This window comes from Venturia canescens, chromosome 2 (assembly GCF_019457755.1).
Source record: "Venturia canescens isolate UGA chromosome 2, ASM1945775v1, whole genome shotgun sequence".
In the NCBI taxonomy this organism is placed as follows: Eukaryota; Metazoa; Arthropoda; class Insecta; order Hymenoptera; family Ichneumonidae; genus Venturia; species Venturia canescens.
The window spans coordinates 270,574-292,562 of record NC_057422.1 but is presented as its reverse complement, the minus strand read 5'-3'; the positions used below and the strand labels follow the sequence as shown (position 1 = coordinate 292,562).

Here is a 21,989-nt window from a genome sequence, read left to right as displayed (position 1 = left end):
TGTAGCGAAACGACAAAAACTGAGGACTACTTGCCTTGTAGCCGTCCAGATCTCTCATTTGTATCTGTAACAATGACAAATCCCTGAGGATCTGAATATTGTCCTTGTCCCATTTGAGCGCGTTGCGATAACACTTTATAGCTTCGTCATATTTCTTGTCGGATCGTTGCAAAAGGCCGTAGACGTGCCAACAAACATGGGACTGTAGATCGTTCCTGAGGCCTCGTCTGACATGATCATAAGCCTCTTCTTTGCGTCCTAAGCAATTCAAAGTAAGACCTTTCATGGCCAAGGTCTCCCCATGCTCGCTGAATTTTGGATTCGACAATATTTGCTTAGCAAATTTCAAACCGTTTTTGTACTGTTTGTGTTCGTAACATCGCTGCAATCAAAATATCAACATGAAAACAAGTCGTGCTACACGCCTGTATATCCTTGTCGAATTTCTCGCATCAACGACTGATTTTATAATAAAACTAATCCCTGCCAACTCTCGGGCATCGGTTACATCTTTTTTCATGAAAGTGGCGAATAATTCTTTGGGGGTTAGGAAGAAAAAATTGGCTATTATCCTAACGGTCTCCGAAAACGCCATTTTATTTTTTATCGATCAAACGGTTCGGTCAGAATTCGTTGCTTAATTTTTTTTTTTTTTCTCATTCTTCGTCTATCAGATCTCGCACGCGGACAAACGTCGTTATGTTCCGAAGGAGACGAGACAGTGCAATTCTTGATCTCGCTGTCTCCGTCTTCCTTCTTCTAATTCAACCAGAGCATTCGAGAAACTAACGCGGGGCAAGGGAACGGAGGTTGGGGTAAAGGGTGAAGAATTCCCAAAACACAAGTAAAAGTTAGACGCGTGCGTTACTCACCAATATTCGCTTAAACAAGGCATTTTCTTTTGGTGGCAAGGGATTGCTGGAGGGCATTTTTGTATTTCTATACAAAAATAGTGGTCCTTTTTCAACGACCCCGGTTAACTTTTAATTTCCACCACAAAACCTCGTGGCCACAAACTAAGAAGTCGATTTCCTCGATCACGTGATCATTCGCCGCTTGTCGCGGCCAGTCGTCGTCGTCGTCGCTACAATGCAATGCTGCAACGCTGTTCCGGCGCAAGTGCTGCCCTCTGCCCTCACGGTTACTAGATTATAACCGCAACTTTTTTTTCTTCGTAAACTTTTCAATTATGGCCCCTATGGTAATAGGGCTTATTATTACACAGCGTTAGCGCTGCCAGCACATTTGGAATTTGGAATACGGCTTACATATTATTATTTGGATGTATCAGATGGACCAGATCATCAGATGTAGCAACTCGACCGGACTTGCAGATTCCTACTTACAACGACTAAAATATTTCTTATATGTTTTATCTTATTACTAATTTTTAAAGAAATTTTTATTGTAGATCTAATAATAATATGTAATCTGATAATAAAATTAACAGTTGAACGTAAAATCCGCGCGATCGAAAAAAAAAGACAATATAAAGAAACAAACCGTGCCTCACGCGCCACATTGTGAGGATTGTTCTTACCGTCTGTCATCCCCATCATCATCCAGCACAGGTATCGTCGTCGTCGAGCCTGCATAACCACGGATAATGGTGATGGAAGTTTTTTTTTTTTCTTAGCAGTATTCACACCGTTACCAAAGGAAAAAAAGTCACAATCGAAAAGCCCATTCATTCGCGCGTATTATAACTCTTGATGAATAATAAAGATCGAAGAGACTGAGCATCATTTTTGGATTCCAAAGTAATACTGTACACCACGAAAATTCGAAATCTTAATAAATGGCGGACGTCGGAACGAATGATAAGCGGTAAGTGTACCTGAACAGAGCGGATGAGTTTTTCAAATGTTTGTTATTGATATCAACGATGACAGACGAACCGAGGATTCAGCAGATTCTAATTATAAATTCAATTAATTGAAAACAGGTTTGGCCTGATGTGTCCAAAAAAAAAAGCGTTATCGATTCCAAGAGCGAGCAATGTATTTGGGAATGAGGAAGAATCTTCCGACGAGGATGGATCGGATTGGGTTAAGAAAGCTTTGAGAGCCGAAGGCCAGAAAAATCTTGCAAAGAAACAGACTCGTTTAAATATAGAAAAAGCCTTGAAACAAGATCCTACGATATGTCAGTATGACGAAGTATTCGATAACATGAAGAAGGACGTGGAGGAAAAGGACAGAAAAAAAAAGACACAGGTAAAGAAGGCCAAGTATATCGATGATTTATTGAAAACGGCGGAGAGAAGGAAGAGAGAGCAAGAACATAGAATAGAGCGTATGGTGCAAAAAGAGCGAGAGGCAGAAGGAGCAACATTCGCGGACAAAGAGAGTTTTGTTACGTCAGCTTACAGAGCTAAGCTCGAGGAGTTCAATAAAATGGAAAAAGAAGAAGAGAAAATAGATCGTTTGGAATCTATAGGTGATGTTACCAAACAGCCCGACATGTCTGGATTTTATAGACACTTGTATAGACGAACAATGGACGACGATGAATCACCTGACAATACCAGTACTTTAGAGGTAAGCAATTCGAATGGTGATCGCAAATTAAAGCTCTCACCCGAACCTCGAGCAAACGTAAAACAACGAACCCGTCAATATCGTCAACGAGCCACGGAATCGCCACTCTCCGAGTCAGAGATCGATCAAACTGTCGTCCAAACGATAAACAAGGAAATTTCGATGGAGGAAAGAATCACTTCCGACGACACGAAAGATGAGCTGGGTGGTAAAAAAATTCATCATTCTACCGCCGACGAAGCATGTTCGGATAAAGAGAGCAATAGAGCTCGCAGGAACATAACGATTGACGAGAGAGAAACAGCACTGATCGATGCCAAGAATTCCGTGGTACATACGGAATTTAATGAGAACGGAGAAAAAGTGGAAAAGATTGGGAAAACAACCAAAGTTTCCATTTGGGAAAAAAGAACAGTTGGACCAATTTTTGTTGCAGCACTTGAACGTTATTACGCGCGGAAAGCAATGCAACTCGGTGGTTCGTAGATCATTCTCAACGTCTTTGAGATACGTTTTACATTATTGCTAGAAACACGCAGAGTTTACCATAAAATTGTCGTATATTTTTGTTAAGTGAATAACGTTGTACAATAATTTATATACGGTGAACGAAAAACAAAAAAAGAAAAAAAAAAGCGGCTCCTTACCATTGGTTGGCTCTCTACCCGACTTGTTTGATGTACGAGTCGAAACAGCGCGGAAGGCACACATTTCATTCTGAACCTTTCGCACCCATATACTAGGTCAACGGTTTACCTATGACGGGTGGTTTACCGTACTCGCTGCTGCGGCATGATATAGGTACGGTGCAAGGAAAATGAGAATAAAAATGAATTATGGATTCGTAAATATCTATATTTATTTGCGTAGGCGTATATATACGCACTTTTTACCATGTCACCGGACTTTGGTGCAGGCAACGGGCAGCAAAACCAGAATTCATCCTTTTTTTTGCTTTTCGTATTTTTTTCGTACAGTCTGAACAGGAAATCGTTTCCTGGCGTGCAAGCAACACTTCTTCCAACACGCTGATTGAGCGGGTAGAGTGGAAAGTGAAGATTGTACTAAGGCCCGCTACACACGGTCAACAATATTGTGCAATAAGTTTGTATGATGTGTAGTGCGCCATAAATTTAAGATAAGCTCAAACTTCTGTTCAATGATTGCGCAATGTTACAATACTACATCTACACGTTCAATAATATTGCGCAATATTATTGACTGTGTGTAGCAAGTCTGAAATGGCGGAAAAATCATTAGAACGGAAGAACCTAGTCTAACATCAGAGTCTATAGTTCCGGACGGTAAGCAGAGATGTCGCCACGGTCGTTTTGTCGATAAAAAGATTTAGCAGGCGACAGGGATTTTCTCAACAGGACGTGCAGGGCGTATTCCTGTACGACGTCCTCTATTCTCGACTATCAACAAAGTTGAGAATCCCTGTCGTCTGCCAGCTAAACAACCGTGGTGACATCTCTGCTTATCGTCCGAAACTAGACGACGTTAGGCTAGGTGGTTCTTGAGCATTAGTGATTTTTCCTCCGCCATTTTAGGACAATCTCAACCACGGCTGACCACGGCGATTGGGCGTTCCGAGGAGATCGGGCCCATTAGGACACCGAGGACACCCCTTATGGGAGTTAAATTTTTTGAGGTTAGTTTGGTGGACTGTACTAACAAGATAGCTGTGCACATTTTCAGTCGTCTTTCACTGTCTCTCTCGTCAAAACGCCGAGAGAAGTAAAGAGCCTTCCACTTCCACAGTATATTACAATTTTCAGTGGTTCTAACCCTGTCAGGGCGACTGGCGTGTGCATATACAACTTGTGACAAGGTGCTCGGACCTCATAACTTCTGTGCTTTGTTGGAAGAAACACATTAGCAGTTCCAGTGCGAAAGTCAATCATTACCGATCTTGCTGATTTGGTAAGTTTTTATTGCAATCAAATTTTTCAGCGACAAATGGTTACACTTATTGAGTGTGCTTTGAGTGCTTTTCTACTTTTTCCATCAGTCGTTGATATTTTATTCAAGTTTCGAGATATAACATGAAAACTTTCCATGCTCTGGCAAAATTTATCCATTCTCTATTTTCTCGTAAATCTTCAGATTATTCTTCTGTTTACAGAAATGGACCGGCAGTCTACGCTGGGGCGATACAGTTATATTGCCACCCATGGAGAATGTCCCCGGTGGATTCTTGTCGGCAACTGGAGACTGCAAAATTTTAGAAAATCCTTATCCGACAAAGGATAAGGGCAGCTGAGAAAGACCACAGCGATAAGGAAACAACGATGATGTACCCATCCATATACTATGCAACAATTCGCACGGAAATAGGTAAGCGTCACCAAATATAAAATTGTTTTATTATTCACCTAAAAACTACGATTACGAATCTCTTTCCAATGCTCAATTATTTCCAATCATAAGCAAAAGATGGACATCGACATACATATTGTAATTCTCCTCTAATAAAATTCGAACAGACCGATTCCAAAATTAAAAAAAAATTTATTTGATTCGCAACTCTTATTGCAAATAACGTTCAACCTTTTTATTTTTAAACAGTTTGATATTTTGTTCTCTCTAGGTCCTAGACTTGACGGGAAACCTTAAGTTCAATGAGACAAGCTGCGACAGTGAAAGCTTCGATTCGCTGATCAATATTCGCCGAATGAAAAAAAAAAAACTGGGGAAAATCGATTGCTGCTCGAACGCGAAAAAAATTATGTGAATGCACCGCTTCCAACGAACTGGAAAGAATGTCATTGAAACTCGTCGAGAGTGCAATTGCAAAAGCTCGCTCAATCCGCTGGATCTTCGTTGCATCCTTCCATGGCGTTTCTACTCAACAACACAAATACTGAAGTACTCAATGGAAATGTTTCCCCAAAATAGAGACCTGAATAGGGACAATTTCCGAACTGCTGAACGTCTGCGAGTCCACGTGTAATTTGGTCGTTTCATATGTTAATTTTCAAAAAATAAATTTTGTCTTCGAAAGGAAAAAAACAAACTCGTGTAGCAATTGTTGATCAAATTTTCCAAAACTTTAATCCAATAATACACTTTTAAGAACAATCGTTTTCATTTTATACCACTCTCTCATTCTCAAGGGCTTTCTTCTCGATCAACACGATGTGTATTGTTAAAAGTCTTGAACGACTCTGTCGCAATCGTTTTTATGCGCTCTTTAGCGAGTTCAACATTTCATTGAAAAACTCATGACTAAAAAAGAAAAATAAAAAAAATATATATATTTTTTCATGTTTTTAAAGCTTTGATTCTTTTTGAATTTCAATCGAGAGCTCGTTCAGACAAGGCTTAAACTTATTTATTGGCCATACGTAATTGCTCGTCACGAGTTCGTGGCGAAATCTCGACTAGAGAACTCTTACTTAAAGTAGCAATGAAAACGCGGCGTTATGTACTTAACCGACGGATAAAACAAAAAACAATAAATTGAATAAATAATACTTTTTATGTGAAAAAATATATATGTTGAGTTCTTTTTTTTAAATATTTTTCTCAACTTTTATTGTTTGCGTCGTCTTTTCTCTTTCCTTAAATTCAAAAATAGTTGCAGCTCAACGGCAGTTAATTTTTTGAAATTTTCAATTTTTGGAAGGATAATTTTTGTAAAGTGATTGTGTAACGACTGCGGCGTCCTATGCGGCAACAACTGGAAAAAAAAAACGTGCAATTTTTAAAATGGAATTAGAAGGAGAGATGAATAAATCTGTTGGCTGTTTCTACCAATTTCGCAACTTACCCCGTCATGGATCAGCTGCTTCCATACAATTAATCCCTTCGCGTAACGGACTTTGCCATTTTGAAGCAAATATTTTATCATTATTTCTTGTTCGCTGACGTTGAATGGGCTGCCCCTCACACTGAAATTGAATTGAATTGAAATTTCATGCATTCGGCATCGCAAAATTCACTCAGGCCATAAAATTATTCCGATTCACCGAAACTTTGCTGGTAACAAAATTCTAGTGAGTTTACTCACTACTCACTCAATACTCAATACTCACCCAGGATCTCGCTCTCCCATATCGGCTGTTAAACCGGCACGCCATATCCGAACTCTCGATCCCCTAAAATACAATTAACGGCACTGTTACATTATTTATGCATAATTAATCGAAAAATCATCTCACATCGGTCTGCATATACATTTCTTCAAATTCGATTATTTTTTAAATTCACATATATTCATTTTCATGAAAAAATATATCACGAAAATCTTACGTACGTCAGCTCTTTTCTGGCATTGCAGTGACATTCGGATGGAGCATCCCACGCATCGTCGTCGTCGTCGTCGTCGTCGTCGTCATCATTGAAATCGTCATCAAGCTCATGACGGTGATCGCTTTCGGGATTCCGAATGCCGCTCGGGCCGGCTTCGCTCTCCCTTTCCTCAAACCGTCTCCTCGTCGGACCCTTCTCGGAGGTTTTCTTTCTGCTCTGTGAATAGTCTTGCTCTTGCCTGCGAGAGTTTTTTCTCCTCGATCGGGTTTCATTTAAAGGGTCTATAAGCGAGCTGTCAGAAGAGTATTCAATATATTCTTCGTCTTCGAGAAACCTGGACGCTTCTTTTTTTAAAGAAATTAAACTGTCTTCATCATACACAAGTTTTCGTTTCAATGCTTGTGACGGAGACGGTTTTCTTGCATTTTCCGACGGTTTAGTTGCACCTTTTAAGCCTCTGTAGCAGACGTTCACATCTTCTGATCGCTCAGGATAATTTGGAATTTCATCCTTTGCTTTCATGTGCTCAGCGAGTATCGCAGCATTGGCAAACTTTGTCGTAACATTTTTCTTTGACAAGTTAGTTTTTGTCTCAATCCAATCCGAATCACTGATGGTTGACAACTGCTGAGACGCTGAGATTATATCGCCAGGACTTTTTTCCAACTTTACTGACATCTTTGTGTCTGGACTATCGAAACTACTCGTAAGGTCAACAATTGGTTCTTCCTTTATCGAAACGAGCTCTGGATCCACGTTTTCCGCGTCTTCAATGAGAGTTGAGTTGGTTCTCTCTACGTTGTTTTTCAAAGCCAGTTCCCTCCTCTCTTTCTCAAGTACTGCCATTTTTGGTTTTACTTCTAATTCATACTCCACATTACACGGCTGTTTTTCGTGATACAACGTTTCTTTGGCCGCATCGCCGCCTGCCAAAATTGGTTGGTAAATTTTCAAGTCCGATGCGAGAACCACTGCTTGGGACTCGTCCACATAATTCTCCGCGACAGGTATTGAGTCTTCTCTTGAAAGGGCTGTATACATGGTCTCGTTAGTTGCATGTGATGTTAAATTGTCCTCCTCACAGTCCGTTGCTGGTCGAGTCGTGGTTTCTGAATTGTTTGACATGCCTACTCGGTGCTGATCGTTATTCCTCAAAGTAGTGTTGCACCTGTCCATGGAGCATCCGCCATATAGAAAATGTTCCATGATGTAATCGTCATCAGGACAGTGTGCGCTTAATCTGTTGGACAAATGAATATTACTGCAAATTTAAAAACGCATATGACATTTTTATGGAAGTAATGAAAAGAAGGAAACAGGAAATTTCCTGTGGATACCTGAATTGATGTGGTTCTACAATCATTTGCGCAATCATACATTCTTTAATGAACTCAACATCATAGATTTGGGCTCTCGGGTAGCGATGATACCCGTATGCTTTCCGTGATGTGAATTTTACTAAGCATTTATAATCATCTGTAACGACTCCACCAAGATTCTGGAAAACGAGAATAAATAAAATAATAAAAATATTTTACGAAAAACTTAGTATTCTGCCAAATGACGAGGGAGAACAAAAAGAAATTACCTTTATTATGTCTTCTATAAACGCGCGCTCTTTATCCTCTAGATCAACTAGATGGAATCTCATTGGCCGGTTGTTAACGCGAAATAATGTCATTTTGTCAAGATAAAGAAATCGAGAAATAGATTCACACTGAGAGTTGGTCGGGAAAGCTCGATCTTGGAATGAAGAGCAGGTTATGTTGAAAAAAACCTTTCGCACTCGCAAATTTTTTCGTTGATATATACAGGTTTGATTTTTTCCATTTACACAGACGAAAATGCACAGGATTAATCGAGGTATAGCAATAATAGATATTGAAATCGACAAGAATAACAGGTTAAGTTTGCAGTTCGTTCAAGTTTTTTTTAGTTTCCATGATGTCCGAAAGAAGAAATAGGTTCTTTTAGCAAAAAAAACACTTTAACGACCTTACAAAAGCAGTAAGGACATTCGCACGTGTACCATAGCAACGAATTCAGACGTACGGTACTATACATTAATGCCTGGACCACGGGCCTGGATCTATCAATTGTTACCGACCGTTCAAGTTGCATTATGATAGGTCCAGGTCCAGGCATTAATGGGAACATAGTACATAGAAGTCCAGTTCTTACGGGCGGCTTGAAGAGACAAACTTTCTGCTACCCAATTCGTCGCTTGGCGGCGTGACGTTCGCACTGTGACGTCACCGGTCATTTTGCGGTGTTTCCGCTCGAGTCATATGGGATCGAGTTGTCGAGCGAGAGTTCGAGCCCTCATTGTTTTGATGTTTTTTTTTTTTTTATCGGATCAAGCCAAAAATGTTTGACATAATACTTTGAAGCCTAAAAGAGACTTCAATATGTCCGTATTAATTCTATTCAGATTATTTCAATTTAAATAGTAAGCGTTGATGCTTGTTTATACACCCGAGTTTTGAAAAATCTTTGGGCCATGTAAATGCGCATAGATATTCACTTGAGGTGTTGCATGATGAATTTGGAAATTTATTTCAATAAGTCATTGGGTGCTTAATTTTTATGATATCAAAACTTGTATCTTCGAAATGCAATGAACACCTCTAAAGTTCGACAAAGTGATGAAGCGACATGTATGTTGAGTATTATCCGGAGTACTTTAAACGAAGGACTAAAAAAGCTCGATCAATTGTTAAATTGCAACTCACTAAAGGTAAACATAAAGAAAACTGTTTTTATGGTAATACATGACCCGAGAAAACTAAATATAAAAAATAAATGCGTCATTAATATAGGAAATGAGAGGATTCAGGAAGTAAGAGAAACAAAGTACCTCGGAGTTGTGATAGATGAACATTTGTTAATGGGGAAACATGCATGGTACATCGCAAAAAAGTTGGTAAAAAAATAGGATTTTTGAATAGAATTAAAAGATTCTTGAGCATACAAACGAGGGTAACCATCTATAAAGCAATTATTGCACCGCACTACGAATATTGTAACTCTGTAATGTTAAACTGTAGTGAACAAAATATATCGTTATTACAGAAAACGCAAAACAGGGCTATGCGTTCGATATTGATGGTCAATATGCTCTTCCTGATTCGAGGGATGTTATATGTTTTAAAATTTATGAGTGTAAGACAGAGAATTAAATATAATGTAAACACACTTGTATATAAAATGAAAAATAGACTGACCCCAGAGTACCTGCATCCTTATGTGAGAACTGTAAGTGAAACTTATAACTATAATACAAGAAACAAAAAGATAAGATAGCGATAACGAGAACAAAAAAAGTGGCAGGGGAGAAATCTTTAGTGTACGAGGGATTCAAAATTCAACGATCTACCTGGGTATATTAGAAATGCGGAAAACATAGAACAGTTCAAGTGGAGATTGAAAAAGCATGTAATGGAATTGGGTGTGGATGAATGGGAATAAAATTAAGTATTATAGTATGAAACATTGAGTTGAACTTATTGTAGAGGGAAATATGTATTTTCTGCAAAAAATGACGCAGTTGTAGTGGAAGCTAATAAAACGAATCAATCAATCAATCAATCAATCAATCTCTCTTGTTTTGCTGTGGCTCAACCATTTTTCGAGTTTTCTACTATAACTGAGGATGAGGTTTCTAAACAGTTAAATGAACTAAAATCTTCCTCGCTCAAACCAGGATCTGATGGCATTTCTGCTTTTGCAATAAAAAGAGCACATTCGTTTCTAGCAGCCTATCTCACTAAATTACTGAATGCATCAATTACGCTTTGCATTTTTTCATCAAAATGGAAACGAGCATTTATTAAGCCCTTGTCTAAGGTCAAATTGCCTCTTTCACCGGCTGAAACGCGCCCCATCTACTTGACCTCTCAAAATTATTTGAAAAACTTATTTTTTCGCGAACATATGATCATGCTATCATGAATAACTTGTTTGATCCTTTTCAATCTGGCTACGGGTGGTCATTCAGTACGCAAACTGCTCTTCTGAAAGTTGTTGAGGATACTAGATGTGCATCTGAGGAGGGTAACCTAACCATTATGGTTTTGTTCGACTTTCAGTAAGGCTTTTGATACTGTGCCACATTTTAATTTACTACTCAAATTAGCTAAACTTGGTTTTCATCGTAATACGCTAAAATGGTTTCTGTCTTATCACTCAAATAGATCTCAGGCGGTTGTTGATGAAAGAGGCAAGTGCTCGAATTGGTTGAGCATTACAGCGGGAGTACCACAAGGATCCGTTCTTGGGCCACTCCTTTTTATGTTGCATATTCATGACATTGGCAATGATATTCGTTACAGCAAAAGAATGCTCTTCGCTGATGATACCCAAATTTATTTACATTGTAAACCTTCTGAACTAAATCACGCTATTGCAAAAATTACTTACGATTCTAACGTTACAGCTGAGTTTGCACTTTCGAATGGGTTGTCTTTAAATATCAACAAATCTATATTGGCACAAATTCTTACATTCGTAAAATCGATTTATCAATTCTTCCAAAAATATCTGTAGATCAATCCGCATTGAATTATACTTCTGAAGTGAAAAATCTGGCTCTATTTCTACAATCTGATCTGTTTTGCAGAAAGCATATAGTGTCTTTATCTCGGAAGGTAAATGATATTCTGCATAAACTAAAATATCACCGTAACTCTTTAATCTATACCGCTCAGAACAAAGCTTGTTTCTATTCTCATTCTGCTTCACATTGACTATTGTTGTTTGTTCTATTATAGTCTTACCGAGGAGTTAAATACTCGATTGCAAAGACTAGTCAACTCTAGTATTAGATTCATATTTAATCTTAAGCGCGATGAGCATATAACTCAATATCGTAAAAAACTGAACTGGTTATCTGTCGTCAATAGGAAACGTTATTTTCTTGGAATCATTGTTTATCGTAGACTATTCTTAACTGTTCCTGATTACATTCGTGAATTACTTCCTCTTACTAACCATCCTGAGAGAAGATTAGAACGCTTAGCGAGAACTGAAATTTTCAGTATCCCGATTCATAGGACCTCACGGTATTACAATGGTTTCAGACTGTCGGCAGCGTATTTTTGGCATTCTCTGCCACATGATATTATTAATGCACCGTCATTGAATATTTTCAAATCGAAACTCCTCACATTTTTGCATATCTCTGAGCCATGATTATGCCAGTATGTCATGAATCTTACCCTCTGCGTGATTCTTACTTCTTAGTATTAAGTAAATTAAAATTTAGTTATGATATTATGTTCTGCATTATTATTTTGCTTATATTTAGGCTACCTGAATTCTATATAGTTCTAAGAAACCAAAAGATCTCTATTATCATTCAATTAAATGGAAATGCGATTTACTTCAATTATCATTTCATTTTTCTTGTTTCATTTTGTCATATTATTATTTTGTTAATATTGTTTGTATTCTTTCTTTGCCCCATAGCGTAGCTAGGGCATAATAAAATTATCTCTCTCTCTCTCTCTCTCTTTTTCTATGTATATTTGTATCTGTGCATTCGGTTTGGTTATTGAATTTCTTAATTTATTCAAAGTGGAAAGACAAACAATTCATGTCGTTCGTTCAAACAAATGAGAACAGTATGTACCCGATATTTTTGCCTAGATAACGATCCTAAAAGTTATTTTAGAAAAACTATACTTAAAAATAGTTTTTAGTCCAATTTAAACAGCACCATTAAAAGGAGTGACCTCGAAAATAGAAAATGATACATGCGAAATCTGGCTAGGTGACGTTAGAAACTTCAAACTGCTGTAACCGTTGAACGGTTGGTTTTAGGCCAATGGCTCGAAGGACTTTATATGTAGGGAATTCAATTCTCTACAAAAATATGTCAGTAGAATATTTGTGCAATTTTTTTTACAGATGATATGGAACAATGTTCACCGAAGTTTTTTTTTCACGTGTTATTTTTATGGAAAATTGAAGTATGCGGTGGGCCCCGGCTGAAATAATTTTATTTCGAGGTGTTCTTTTCGGCTAGCTTCATCGTTTGGCATAATAAGAAGAAAAATGCTTGTGGAGCCTGAAAAAAAATATGGATTTTTTTCGACACACCCTACTATATGTGTATAATATATAGAAAGTGCAGAAAGTTCAGCCAGCGCGAACAGATCTAATGATCGAGGAAGAGTTGAAAAAAAAAGGATATATAAGAAACGAAAGGTCAGTGTTCAAAGTTAGCGTGTGATCACACACACATATATATAAAGAACTATATAATAAATGAACGTTTGCTTTCAACTATATCTTTATTATACAAAAAACAGCAATTCGAGACATTCATTTTTCGTATCCCCATCAATGATGTTTTAGCCCAATTTCTTTTCAAAAGGTTTTTCTTCCTCCAACTATATTTACTTTTGAAATTCATTTACGCACATTTGCTTCGTAAGATTCTTTAATGCTGCTGTAAATAAGGCATCTTCTTGATAGTCAATCTTGGGCCCGAGCGACTTGTACTGTTCCTTCTCATCGCTTCAATTAATAATTATTCCAATTCACGCGTATGTATACCTAATATATGTATATGCGCGTATAGCATACATAGGCCAATAGGCATAAATAGATAATATGACGTCAGCGGGTTGTCTCAGTGAGATATAAAAGAGCAATGTTGAAGAAACTGAGTGAAAGAGCAAGCGCGGATGGTTGGCAATACAACTTCTGAATATTTCATGATGCTTATTTGCACCGCAAAGCGATACACGGCGGACATATGTTCTAGGCGTATCCCGCGCGCGCACACTTCAGCAGGATGCACAAACGTCAATGAAAATACCGTACGTGACGATCCTCTCCCGAGCGGATATACATAAATTTGATATTCGTTTGATTTTCAAGCCATGAGAAATGTGCCCCGAGCTCGCTGCGAGAGTTCGCTCGAGCATATTTGATAGTATATCTGCAAAACAAGTCTTGGATGCCATACTAGCGAGTATTATTTGTGCTGGATAAACCATTTGTGCAATTAACATTGGATCGTCATGGCATCGACGATTTCTCATCCGCAGCTGTCCGGTAAAAGTGCTCGTATAATATGAATTTGTTAGTTTTACCGAATTGATTACAACGGCAAACTGCTTTCAAATCGCTTCATTTGCTCTAGATAGACATCATCGCGAATGAACAAGGGGATTGAGCTCTCTACGTACTTCTTTGTTCAAATAATAATTCCCATATATATATATACAGATTGGGTATAATTCGTAACCGGTAGGTGCACGTGCCGGTCACGGGAAAAGGTGATTGGAGTTTGGGACTCGGGATAAGAAAAATTCGAAAAATGTATGATGAACCTTGTTCCGATCGAGTTTTCGAGATGCAATACCGATTCTTTTTACACGGAATGTTGTTGTCAGAATGAATCCATAAACGCTGATGATAAAAATATATCAAGAGACGCGGTAGCGTCTCCACACCAAGTATTAAAAGAAAAAACGGGAGTGTAAAAGAAAAGCCAGTGCGAGCCCTGCTGCACTCTTATATACGCGAATATGTCGATTTATGACGTCATAACGTTTTTCGAACCGTTCTCATGGACAAACCATTGCAGTTAAAAATCTAAAAATTGGTGATGATTTTTTTTCGATTTTTCTCTTTCAATTGATCTTTGTTGCATATAAGTCCGTTCATTCCATCCCGAGATATGATGATTTAAGCGATTAAAATCGAGTGTTTCGGTACGCTCTAGTCGCTTGGAGTCAGAAAGACTTAAGTAGCGTCTATTTACATATGGACATACGCCCTTTGCACGAAACGTGACTTTTGTCCCGTTTCGTTTCGCCCAGTCCACTGAACGCGCTATCCCCTCTAGTCACGCCCGATCGAGCGGGAGAGACAGCCCGCGAAGACTCGTTCCCTCTCTCTTCTACTCGTAGTAGCGTACCTGGCGAGAGAACTATACATATATATATATTACCAGGGAAAAATTTCCGAAAATGTTCTCACGTTCTTTTTAATACTACAGCGCCGCTGGTTTAGATATTTCGATGCAACAAGGCGCATTTTGAAGGGAAGGCATTTAGCTTTACTTTGGTGTATTCGAAAAGTCTCTACGACTTTTATTACGGGTACTATGTCGTTTCGAAAAAGATTGATATTTTGGTTCGTTTGACTTCTTTTTCAACTCGGCCGGAAGTTCAGATAAAACATTTTGTCTCCTCAATTTTCCGATATATTTTTATTTTCATTTATTTTTCAGCGGAACCTCGAGTACATTGATTGTGGTAACTGTAGTAAATCAATGGGGTTTTTTAAAAAATTTGGAGAGAGGAAAGTTTTTTTCTTCTTCAATTCCAACACATTCAAATTTTATCAGATTTTTTCGCAAATTATTGTCAATCAAAAATGTCTACTTTGAACGTTGATAAATTGATCAGGGATTTTCGAGAACTACGGAGCCGTGTTAGAATTTACAGAGTGGAAAAAGTTTCATTTTTACATTTGATTTTTTTTTTATTATTAACCGGTTGATTGGTAAGTTTTTTTTTGGTTTTCGTTCCAAAACTGGTACGAGCCAATAAATTACCGAAATATATTAAAAATTCGTTTCTAGGGGTTTCCGAGGTTACTGATTTCATTCCAAAACTTAATTTTCATGTAGCTACCTTCGAAAGGGGTGAATACGAGGGTTGAAAGTGAATATTTCAGATTTTCCAGTGGCATGTTTTTATGTTATATTACATAGAAAATCCAAATTTTTTAGGATACTAGACTTGTCGAAAACAAACAAAATTCACTATCCCCGAGGGGGTAAAAAATGAGGGTTGAAGGTAAAATTTTCAGATTTTTCAATGGGAAGTTTTTATGTTGTATTACATAAAAAATGTTCGTTTTTGAGGGTACCAGATTCTTTTATCGAAATGAAATAAAATACGCTACCAGCGAAAGGGTGAAAATTTGGGGGTGAAATTTTTAGATTTCTCAATCGGAAGTTTTTGGGCTATATTGCATGAAAATTTCAAGTTTTTTAGAACACTAGCCTCTTTTATCGAAATGCACCCCCAATCCTTATTTTTCACACCTTAGGAGGTCGGGAGTTTTGATTTATTTCGATACAGGACTGTCGTGCTCTACAAAAAACACACAGCTTTTATGTGGAAAAGCATAAAATTTCTCTTTAAAAAATCTGGAAATTTCACCCTCAACCCTTATTTTTCACCCCTTAGGGAATAGTGAATTTTATTTCATTTCAATAAAAGAGTTTAGTGTCCTAAAAAATTTGGAATTTTCATGTAATGTAAAAAACTTCCCATTGAAAAATCTGAAAATTTTATCCCCAACTCTTGTTTTTTATGCTTTCGCAGATAGTGAATTTTATTTTATTTCGATAAAAGAATCTGGTATCCTCAAAAATGAACACTTTTTATGTAATGTTGCATATAAAAACTTCCCATTGAAAAATCTGAAAATTTCACCCCAACCCTTATTTTTCATCTCTTCGGGGATAGTGAATTTAGATTTATTTCGACAAAAGAGTCTAGTGTGGAACTTGGAATTTTCGGGTAATATCGCATAATAACTTTTCATTGAAAAATCTAGCAATGTCAGCCTTAACGCTCGATTTTCACCTCTATCAAGGTAAAAATTAAGCCCAATCGGTTAAAAATTAAAAATGAAATTTGAATATGTACGCATATGATACATTATTACCAGAATTGACCCCACTTTTTTTTGTATGTATATCGAAGAACAAATCATTTCTCGACTATTGCTGAGTCTCAGAATTTTTTTTTCATTCTCTTTTTCCGAATCTACATCTGCATGGTTGATATTGTATAGCCACCCCTCGCGGTGAAAATCTATCATTGACGAGACCGATGAGTGACAAGCGATCAAGCGTTGCAATAGATTTTTCACCTATAAAATGAAAGACTAGATTTCTTGCGGAGAATGCGCAAAATGAGCTCACGCACCTTGCGTGCAGGTGTTAATGATGATGACATTATCGGTTATAAATACGATTTTTATCAACAATCAGAATAAAATAAACGACATTTACTAACAATTTGTACAACAATTGTGGGCTACTTTGCCCGGGAAATCGGAATTTTGGAAGTGGCCACTTTGCACCATATTCGCCCCTTACCTTTCGTACAAGAACAATATTGATAATGCACGCAGCAACCATGTAAAAAAATAAATTTGTATTATTGTATTTACCATGTAAAAATGATGATTGTAGCTGCGATTGAAATATAAAATTTTCTTCGTTAGGACGCTCCAGAGCAAACTGTGACTCAAATAAGGGATTTGTTCTCATCGAGTTTGGTAAAGTTAATAAATGCAGTGTAACGAGATATGATCCGAATTGAAGCGTATTCATTTTTTATCAATATACCCCTATAAGATCTTCGCGAGAATCTGCCGGAAAATCGTCTGCCCACACGAGCATATCGAAAAGTTTCACTCTGAAAAATAAAATCGAAATGACAAATTTATCAATCGAACTAAAAAACGTATGTACAAAAGAAATGTGGATTCACACGGGTTTTTTAAAAATATTTCAAATTAGAAAACAAAAAAAAATTATCAATAAAGCGTCGACCACGGGTACAAGGGTTTTTCGTATTATTTATTCACGATAGTTATGTTTTTCAGCGTTATTTAAATGATGTGATTTTATTTTATTTATTTTTTCTTTCAAGTAACAAGAAGCGTTTATTCAAACTAATAACTGAAGCAGTGACTTTTTATAACTCGGTGTTCCGTTTACTCACAAAGATCCGATTACTTTTTCATCACGTAATAACCCATTTTATCGCGTCGCGGAGAAATTTCAGATTTTTTCCTATCATTATTTTCAATGAAAATTACAAAAATATAAATACAACATTCGTTCGAAGTTTACAAAAGTAATTATTAAAATTGCTCGATTATTGGTAAAATAAATAATTTTTCAACGTGCAGAACTAACGTTGATTGCCTGCGTGCATGGAAAACAAAAAAACGTTGGATTTCCTCAATTATATCCCGATTGAAGCAGCTAGAAAGCAAAGTATAGGCAAAGCGAACTCTTCAAAAATTACAAATTTAGTGGCAAAGTGGACTCTCAGAGAACCGTAGAAATATACAACTGTAATATAGAAAATTTCACTCGTTACTCAAACTAAGTTGCTGAACATTATTTTCTATAGGTATGTATATAGTAAGCAAAATAGGATGATTGTTTCATTGACACCGATTTATTAATTCGCATTGAGAATTAATACGATCATTATTGACATTTGTACAAATTTAATATCGTTGATTGGATTTATTTTAATGTTTCGTCACTGAATTATAAATTCGAATCACTATTTAATGGATTGAAGGAGGGATTAATAATTATTGTCCATAATTCCATTGAATGAAATATCAATGAAAATAAGTGGAACCCAAAAACGTATTGCGAGCTTCTGAATTTACACAAGTTAAAATGTCGTTCTGGTTTGTATTCATGTAGTTTTAAAAAGTACATACGCTGCATCATCATGCGGTACGCAAAAATTGTGGTCCAAGTTACGCCACGGATGGCGGTTCGCGTCATGTATGACGAAGATAAGCGTCAATAACATTTGCACCATTATATAAAATGAAGGCAGCGCATGATGTGTAGTGAACGCCAAGTGCATACTCGCTATAAAAAAAAAATTCGGTACAAGGGACCCCAAACATTTGACTTTAATTTTTTTTTTTCATTTCATGCGCGGCGAAGGAGGATCCGATTTGGTTTATAAGTTTTTTCCGGAAAGATCCATCGAGATGGGAAGGTCTAATAATGAAAAATAGGAACACGGAAAGAGTCGAAGACTGTCCGCGGCCGGTAACCGATACCTACACTACTTGTCAAAAGTTTCCGAACAAAAAACCGGAAAAGTTTCCACGCTCTTTTTTGTGATACGACGCCGGTAGTTAGTATATCTGGATGCAATAAGACTCATTTTAAATAGAATACATTAGGCTTCAATTTGATTATTTTTTAAAAGTCTCTACGATTTTTTATACGTGTACTACGTGGATGGGGATCAAATGTTGGAATGACTAAAATTTCGAACAGCTAAAATCTCGAGTTTATAAACTTCGAATGATAATATCGAGACAGATAGATTCGACTAGAGCTTTGAATGCCAAAAATAAATAAAGTAGAAACTGCAAGGTTCGAAGCACGTTTGCATCGAAAATAGAATATAACAATCGCCCATGGGACAATGACTAAAATATCGATTTTTCGAAAATTCGACTATCACTCTTTCGATTCATAAATCACTACAGTCAGCGATACTGTGAAAATTCACAATTTTGAAAATGTAATAACGAAAGACCAAATATTACTGAGGTTGAAATACTGAAAGACCAAAAAGTCGAACAGTCAAAATAGCGAAACGTTAGAAAGTCGATCGATCAAAATAAAGAAATGGAGTGAAGCTCCAAATACACGCGTCTCACTCACTCACTTACTCAGACCAGTGATCTCCAATTTTAAACATCGCCATATTGACTTTCGCCTTTTCGAGCTATCGCTATTCCGCATATCTAAATTTTATAGGCTTGAAAAATTCACTTTCGATTTTTTGCTACTCTACATTCTGGTCTGTCTGTAAAACAATTACTCTCCGTCCATTTTAAATTGGAAAATATGAACTTTTGACATTCGGATAGTCTGTTAAAATTGCATTCGAAATGAAAACTATTGAAATATATATTTTCGGGTAAATACGAATTCAAAGAAAGAATTTTTGATTAAATACGCAATCTGCTGAATAGTCGATCGGGAATAAGAATTTCGAATAACTTATTTTTCTCCAAACTGATATCACAACTTTTAAGATTTCGAAATATCGACTGTTCTACAATTCAGTTATTCGACATATTGAACCCCACCCGCACTACGTCATTTTGAAAACGTTTGTTTTTCGGCATTATTTTTTTCTTTTTCAACTGGACCGCATTTTGAGATAAAATTCTTTGTTCTCAATTCTGCGAAAATAATCGTATTAAACTTTTTCAAAAACAAAATTAAAGCTGAGGCTTGTGTCTTGGAGGACTCGCTCGCAGAGTAGAGAATAGAGAACTTTATCTCAAAACGCGGTCCAGTTGAAAACGAAAAAAATAATGTCGAAAAAGGAACGTTTTCAAAATGACGCAGTACACGTAAAGAAAGTCGTAGAGACGTTTCAAAAAAAAATCAAATTGAAGTCTAATATCTTCTCTTTAAAATGCGTCTTGTTGCATCCAAATATACTCACTATCAGCGTCCTAGCACAAAAAAGAGCGTGTACCGAAGAAAACGTACTCCGGCTCGTTTATTACCGCGGTGAGGCTACTTTGCCCCCCATCTTTCGTTATGTTACGCTTATATACAATATGTCATAATATATCATATATTGTTAGCAATAATTATAATATTATTTAAGATAGTACATGTATATTACAGTTATAAAATCGCCTCGACGTACACAGCAATATATATATATATATAACAATTCGATTGGCAATAAATAAAAATACGTATCACTCGCTCTATCAATAGTTTTTTCAAAGATTAAAAATATTACGCGCACGCGCGCGCGTTTTTCGAGACAAACGTGTATCCTTAATACTGGTAGTTACATATCAATGTCAGTTCTCTCTCGGTTTTTCTATTTATTACTTATTTACATTTATTTTTTTGATGAAAAAACTGTCCTCATTAAAGGCGCGTACCGAATTATAACAAGAAATTCATATAAGAATTAATGACGATAACGGATAAAATCACTTGTTATACTATTATAATGCGAAAGCATTTCTATGGAGTATGATATCTTTTCTTCTCTGTTTCCAAGAAATTGCTGGTAATACCACACGAGTGAAATGGAAAATTGCGTCATAAAATAGTCAACTAATTTTTGTTTGTCGAGTGACAAACAAAAGGTTGTTCTGAAAGTGTAGCGAATTTACAATTTTTTTCCATTCCTCGAGAGACTCGAGAGAAGATTTTTATTTGGTTTACTCGTAGCTCGTTTGCGTTTGAGGAAGAACGAGAAAGGATTTTTTACAAGATTATTCTGGCACGGCCACAGAATAGAAGCGAGAGCTTATGAGCTTTCGATACTGGGAACAAAGCTGACATCAACGGGGAGTGATTTTGGAGGTTGTTCACGGTCTGGTGTATCATCATCCTCGTTTTCCTCCTCAGGTATTTCAGGCAAGAAAACTATAGAATCTTCCATTCGCATCCTGAAGATTTTACGTTCCAAGAGCATCAAAGCAGATCCAACGACGACGGTCTCTCTGCTATCGTCGTTTTCGAAAGTCAAGGTTACGGATCTGGCATCTAACTCGAGGTCAGCCGCCTGTTCCTCGTCACCCTCTTCTTCCGCGTCTCTCGAAGCGACAATAACTTGGAGATCATTCGTAGTTTCGTTATCTATGCTGATCGGTTCATCATTGATGACCTACAATCACGTGTCCCGAAATCTTATAGCGCGGTCGCGTCTCGGCCCTTGTCTGGGCCCCGCGTGTCGTCACATACCACCGGGTTGGGAATTACCGCTGGCGTTATAACAACCACCCTCGCTGCTCTGGCTCACGCTACTGTAGCTGACGCTGCTCGCCTGTCCACCTGCTCCCATTCCTGTTGCGTACTGTAACACACGACACGACACGACAAGGAAAATCGACCATGCGTATCATATACCAATAATCATATTCTATACACCAAATAAGTTACCCGCGGAGAAAGAAAAATCTCACGCATGTCAATGGGAACAACGTTGATCACCCGGATTCATGTATATATGGGGCAATATATGGGTAATATATGGGGCAAAACGGACTTTCCCGAAACTGAAATTTCATAAAATGCATAAAATTTTTTTTTCGGTTCCAAATCATGTCCTGACCATAAATCATGGTAAATTGTTGAATTCCACGGTGACATCCCCAAAAAATTCAAGTTTCAGAGCAAAATAGATCCCAAATTACTTTCTCACTATCTATTCGCTTTTTTGAATTATTTTTAAAAACCAAAATAGCAATCAATGTACGAATAAGGAAAAAAGGGTTTTTATTGAATTTTACAAAAATCGCACTCGTAGCTGACATCTTCGTCTTCAACACTTGTATACAAGGTGTGTGCCCATTTTTTGCATGTTACACAGTAAATCCCATCTTCGGAGGACGATG

The 21,989-nt window shown here is 37.2% G+C and overlaps 4 protein-coding genes and 1 long non-coding RNA gene across 13 annotated transcripts in view; 1 reads left to right on the top strand and 4 right to left on the bottom strand.

Moving 5' to 3' along the window:
• Naa15-16 (N-alpha-acetyltransferase 15/16) overlaps window positions 1-1,122 on the bottom strand; it is a 29,801-nt gene extending 28,679 nt beyond the window's left edge. The window contains exons 1-2 of the mRNA XM_043412285.1: window positions 873-1,122; window positions 35-382 (exon numbers count right to left, since the gene is read on the bottom strand). Of these exons, the coding sequence (XP_043268220.1) occupies window positions 35-382; window positions 873-929 (405 nt within the window). The 5' untranslated portion in view covers window positions 930-1,122. The remainder of the gene's footprint in view (window positions 1-34; window positions 383-872) is intronic.
• A 402-nt stretch (window positions 1,123-1,524) lies between these two features.
• On the top strand, window positions 1,525-5,559 carry LOC122406690 (nuclear speckle splicing regulatory protein 1). Of its 3 annotated transcripts, XR_006260049.1 has the most exons (6): window positions 1,525-1,827; window positions 1,946-3,341; window positions 4,094-4,194; window positions 4,322-4,466; window positions 4,669-4,880; window positions 5,134-5,559. XR_006260049.1 is itself a non-coding variant. In XM_043412294.1 (2 exons), the coding sequence occupies exons 1-2, from the start codon at window positions 1,799-1,801 to the stop codon at window positions 3,024-3,026; spliced, it is 1,110 nt and encodes a 369-aa protein (XP_043268229.1). In that variant the 5' UTR covers window positions 1,525-1,798; the 3' UTR covers window positions 3,027-3,389. The 3 variants fall into 3 exon arrangements, 1 of the variants encoding a protein (XP_043268229.1); XR_006260050.1 differs by lacking the exons at window positions 1,525-1,827; window positions 1,946-3,341 and adding an exon at window positions 3,563-3,580; XM_043412294.1 differs by lacking the exons at window positions 4,094-4,194; window positions 4,322-4,466; window positions 4,669-4,880; window positions 5,134-5,559 and having other exon boundaries at window positions 1,946-3,389.
• Window positions 3,143-3,565, bottom strand: LOC122406692 (uncharacterized). Its single transcript, XR_006260051.1, has 2 exons — window positions 3,427-3,565; window positions 3,143-3,325 (listed from the first exon to the last, which is right to left on the bottom strand). It is a non-coding gene; the product is annotated as an uncharacterized lncRNA (long non-coding RNA).
• A 12-nt stretch (window positions 5,560-5,571) lies between the features above and the next one.
• LOC122406687 (uncharacterized) lies at window positions 5,572-9,325 on the bottom strand. The gene is made up of 6 exons (XM_043412286.1): window positions 8,386-9,325; window positions 8,135-8,295; window positions 6,802-8,037; window positions 6,581-6,643; window positions 6,316-6,436; window positions 5,572-6,225 (listed from the first exon to the last, which is right to left on the bottom strand). Exons 1-6 carry the CDS (start codon window positions 8,476-8,478, stop codon window positions 6,079-6,081), a joined length of 1,821 nt encoding a protein of 606 aa, XP_043268221.1. The 5' UTR covers window positions 8,479-9,325; the 3' UTR covers window positions 5,572-6,078.
• A 10,855-nt stretch (window positions 9,326-20,180) lies between these two features.
• Window positions 20,181-21,989, bottom strand: part of Dop1R2 (dopamine receptor 2) — an 85,147-nt gene continuing 83,338 nt past the window's right edge. For 6 of the 7 annotated variants that reach the window (XM_043411361.1, XM_043411362.1, XM_043411365.1 and 3 more), the window contains one exon: window positions 20,181-21,448. In XM_043411361.1, the coding sequence (XP_043267296.1) occupies window positions 21,329-21,448 (120 nt within the window). In that variant the 3' untranslated portion in view covers window positions 20,181-21,328. The remainder of the gene's footprint in view (window positions 21,449-21,989) is intronic. The other variant, XR_006259920.1, reaches the window with a different exon arrangement.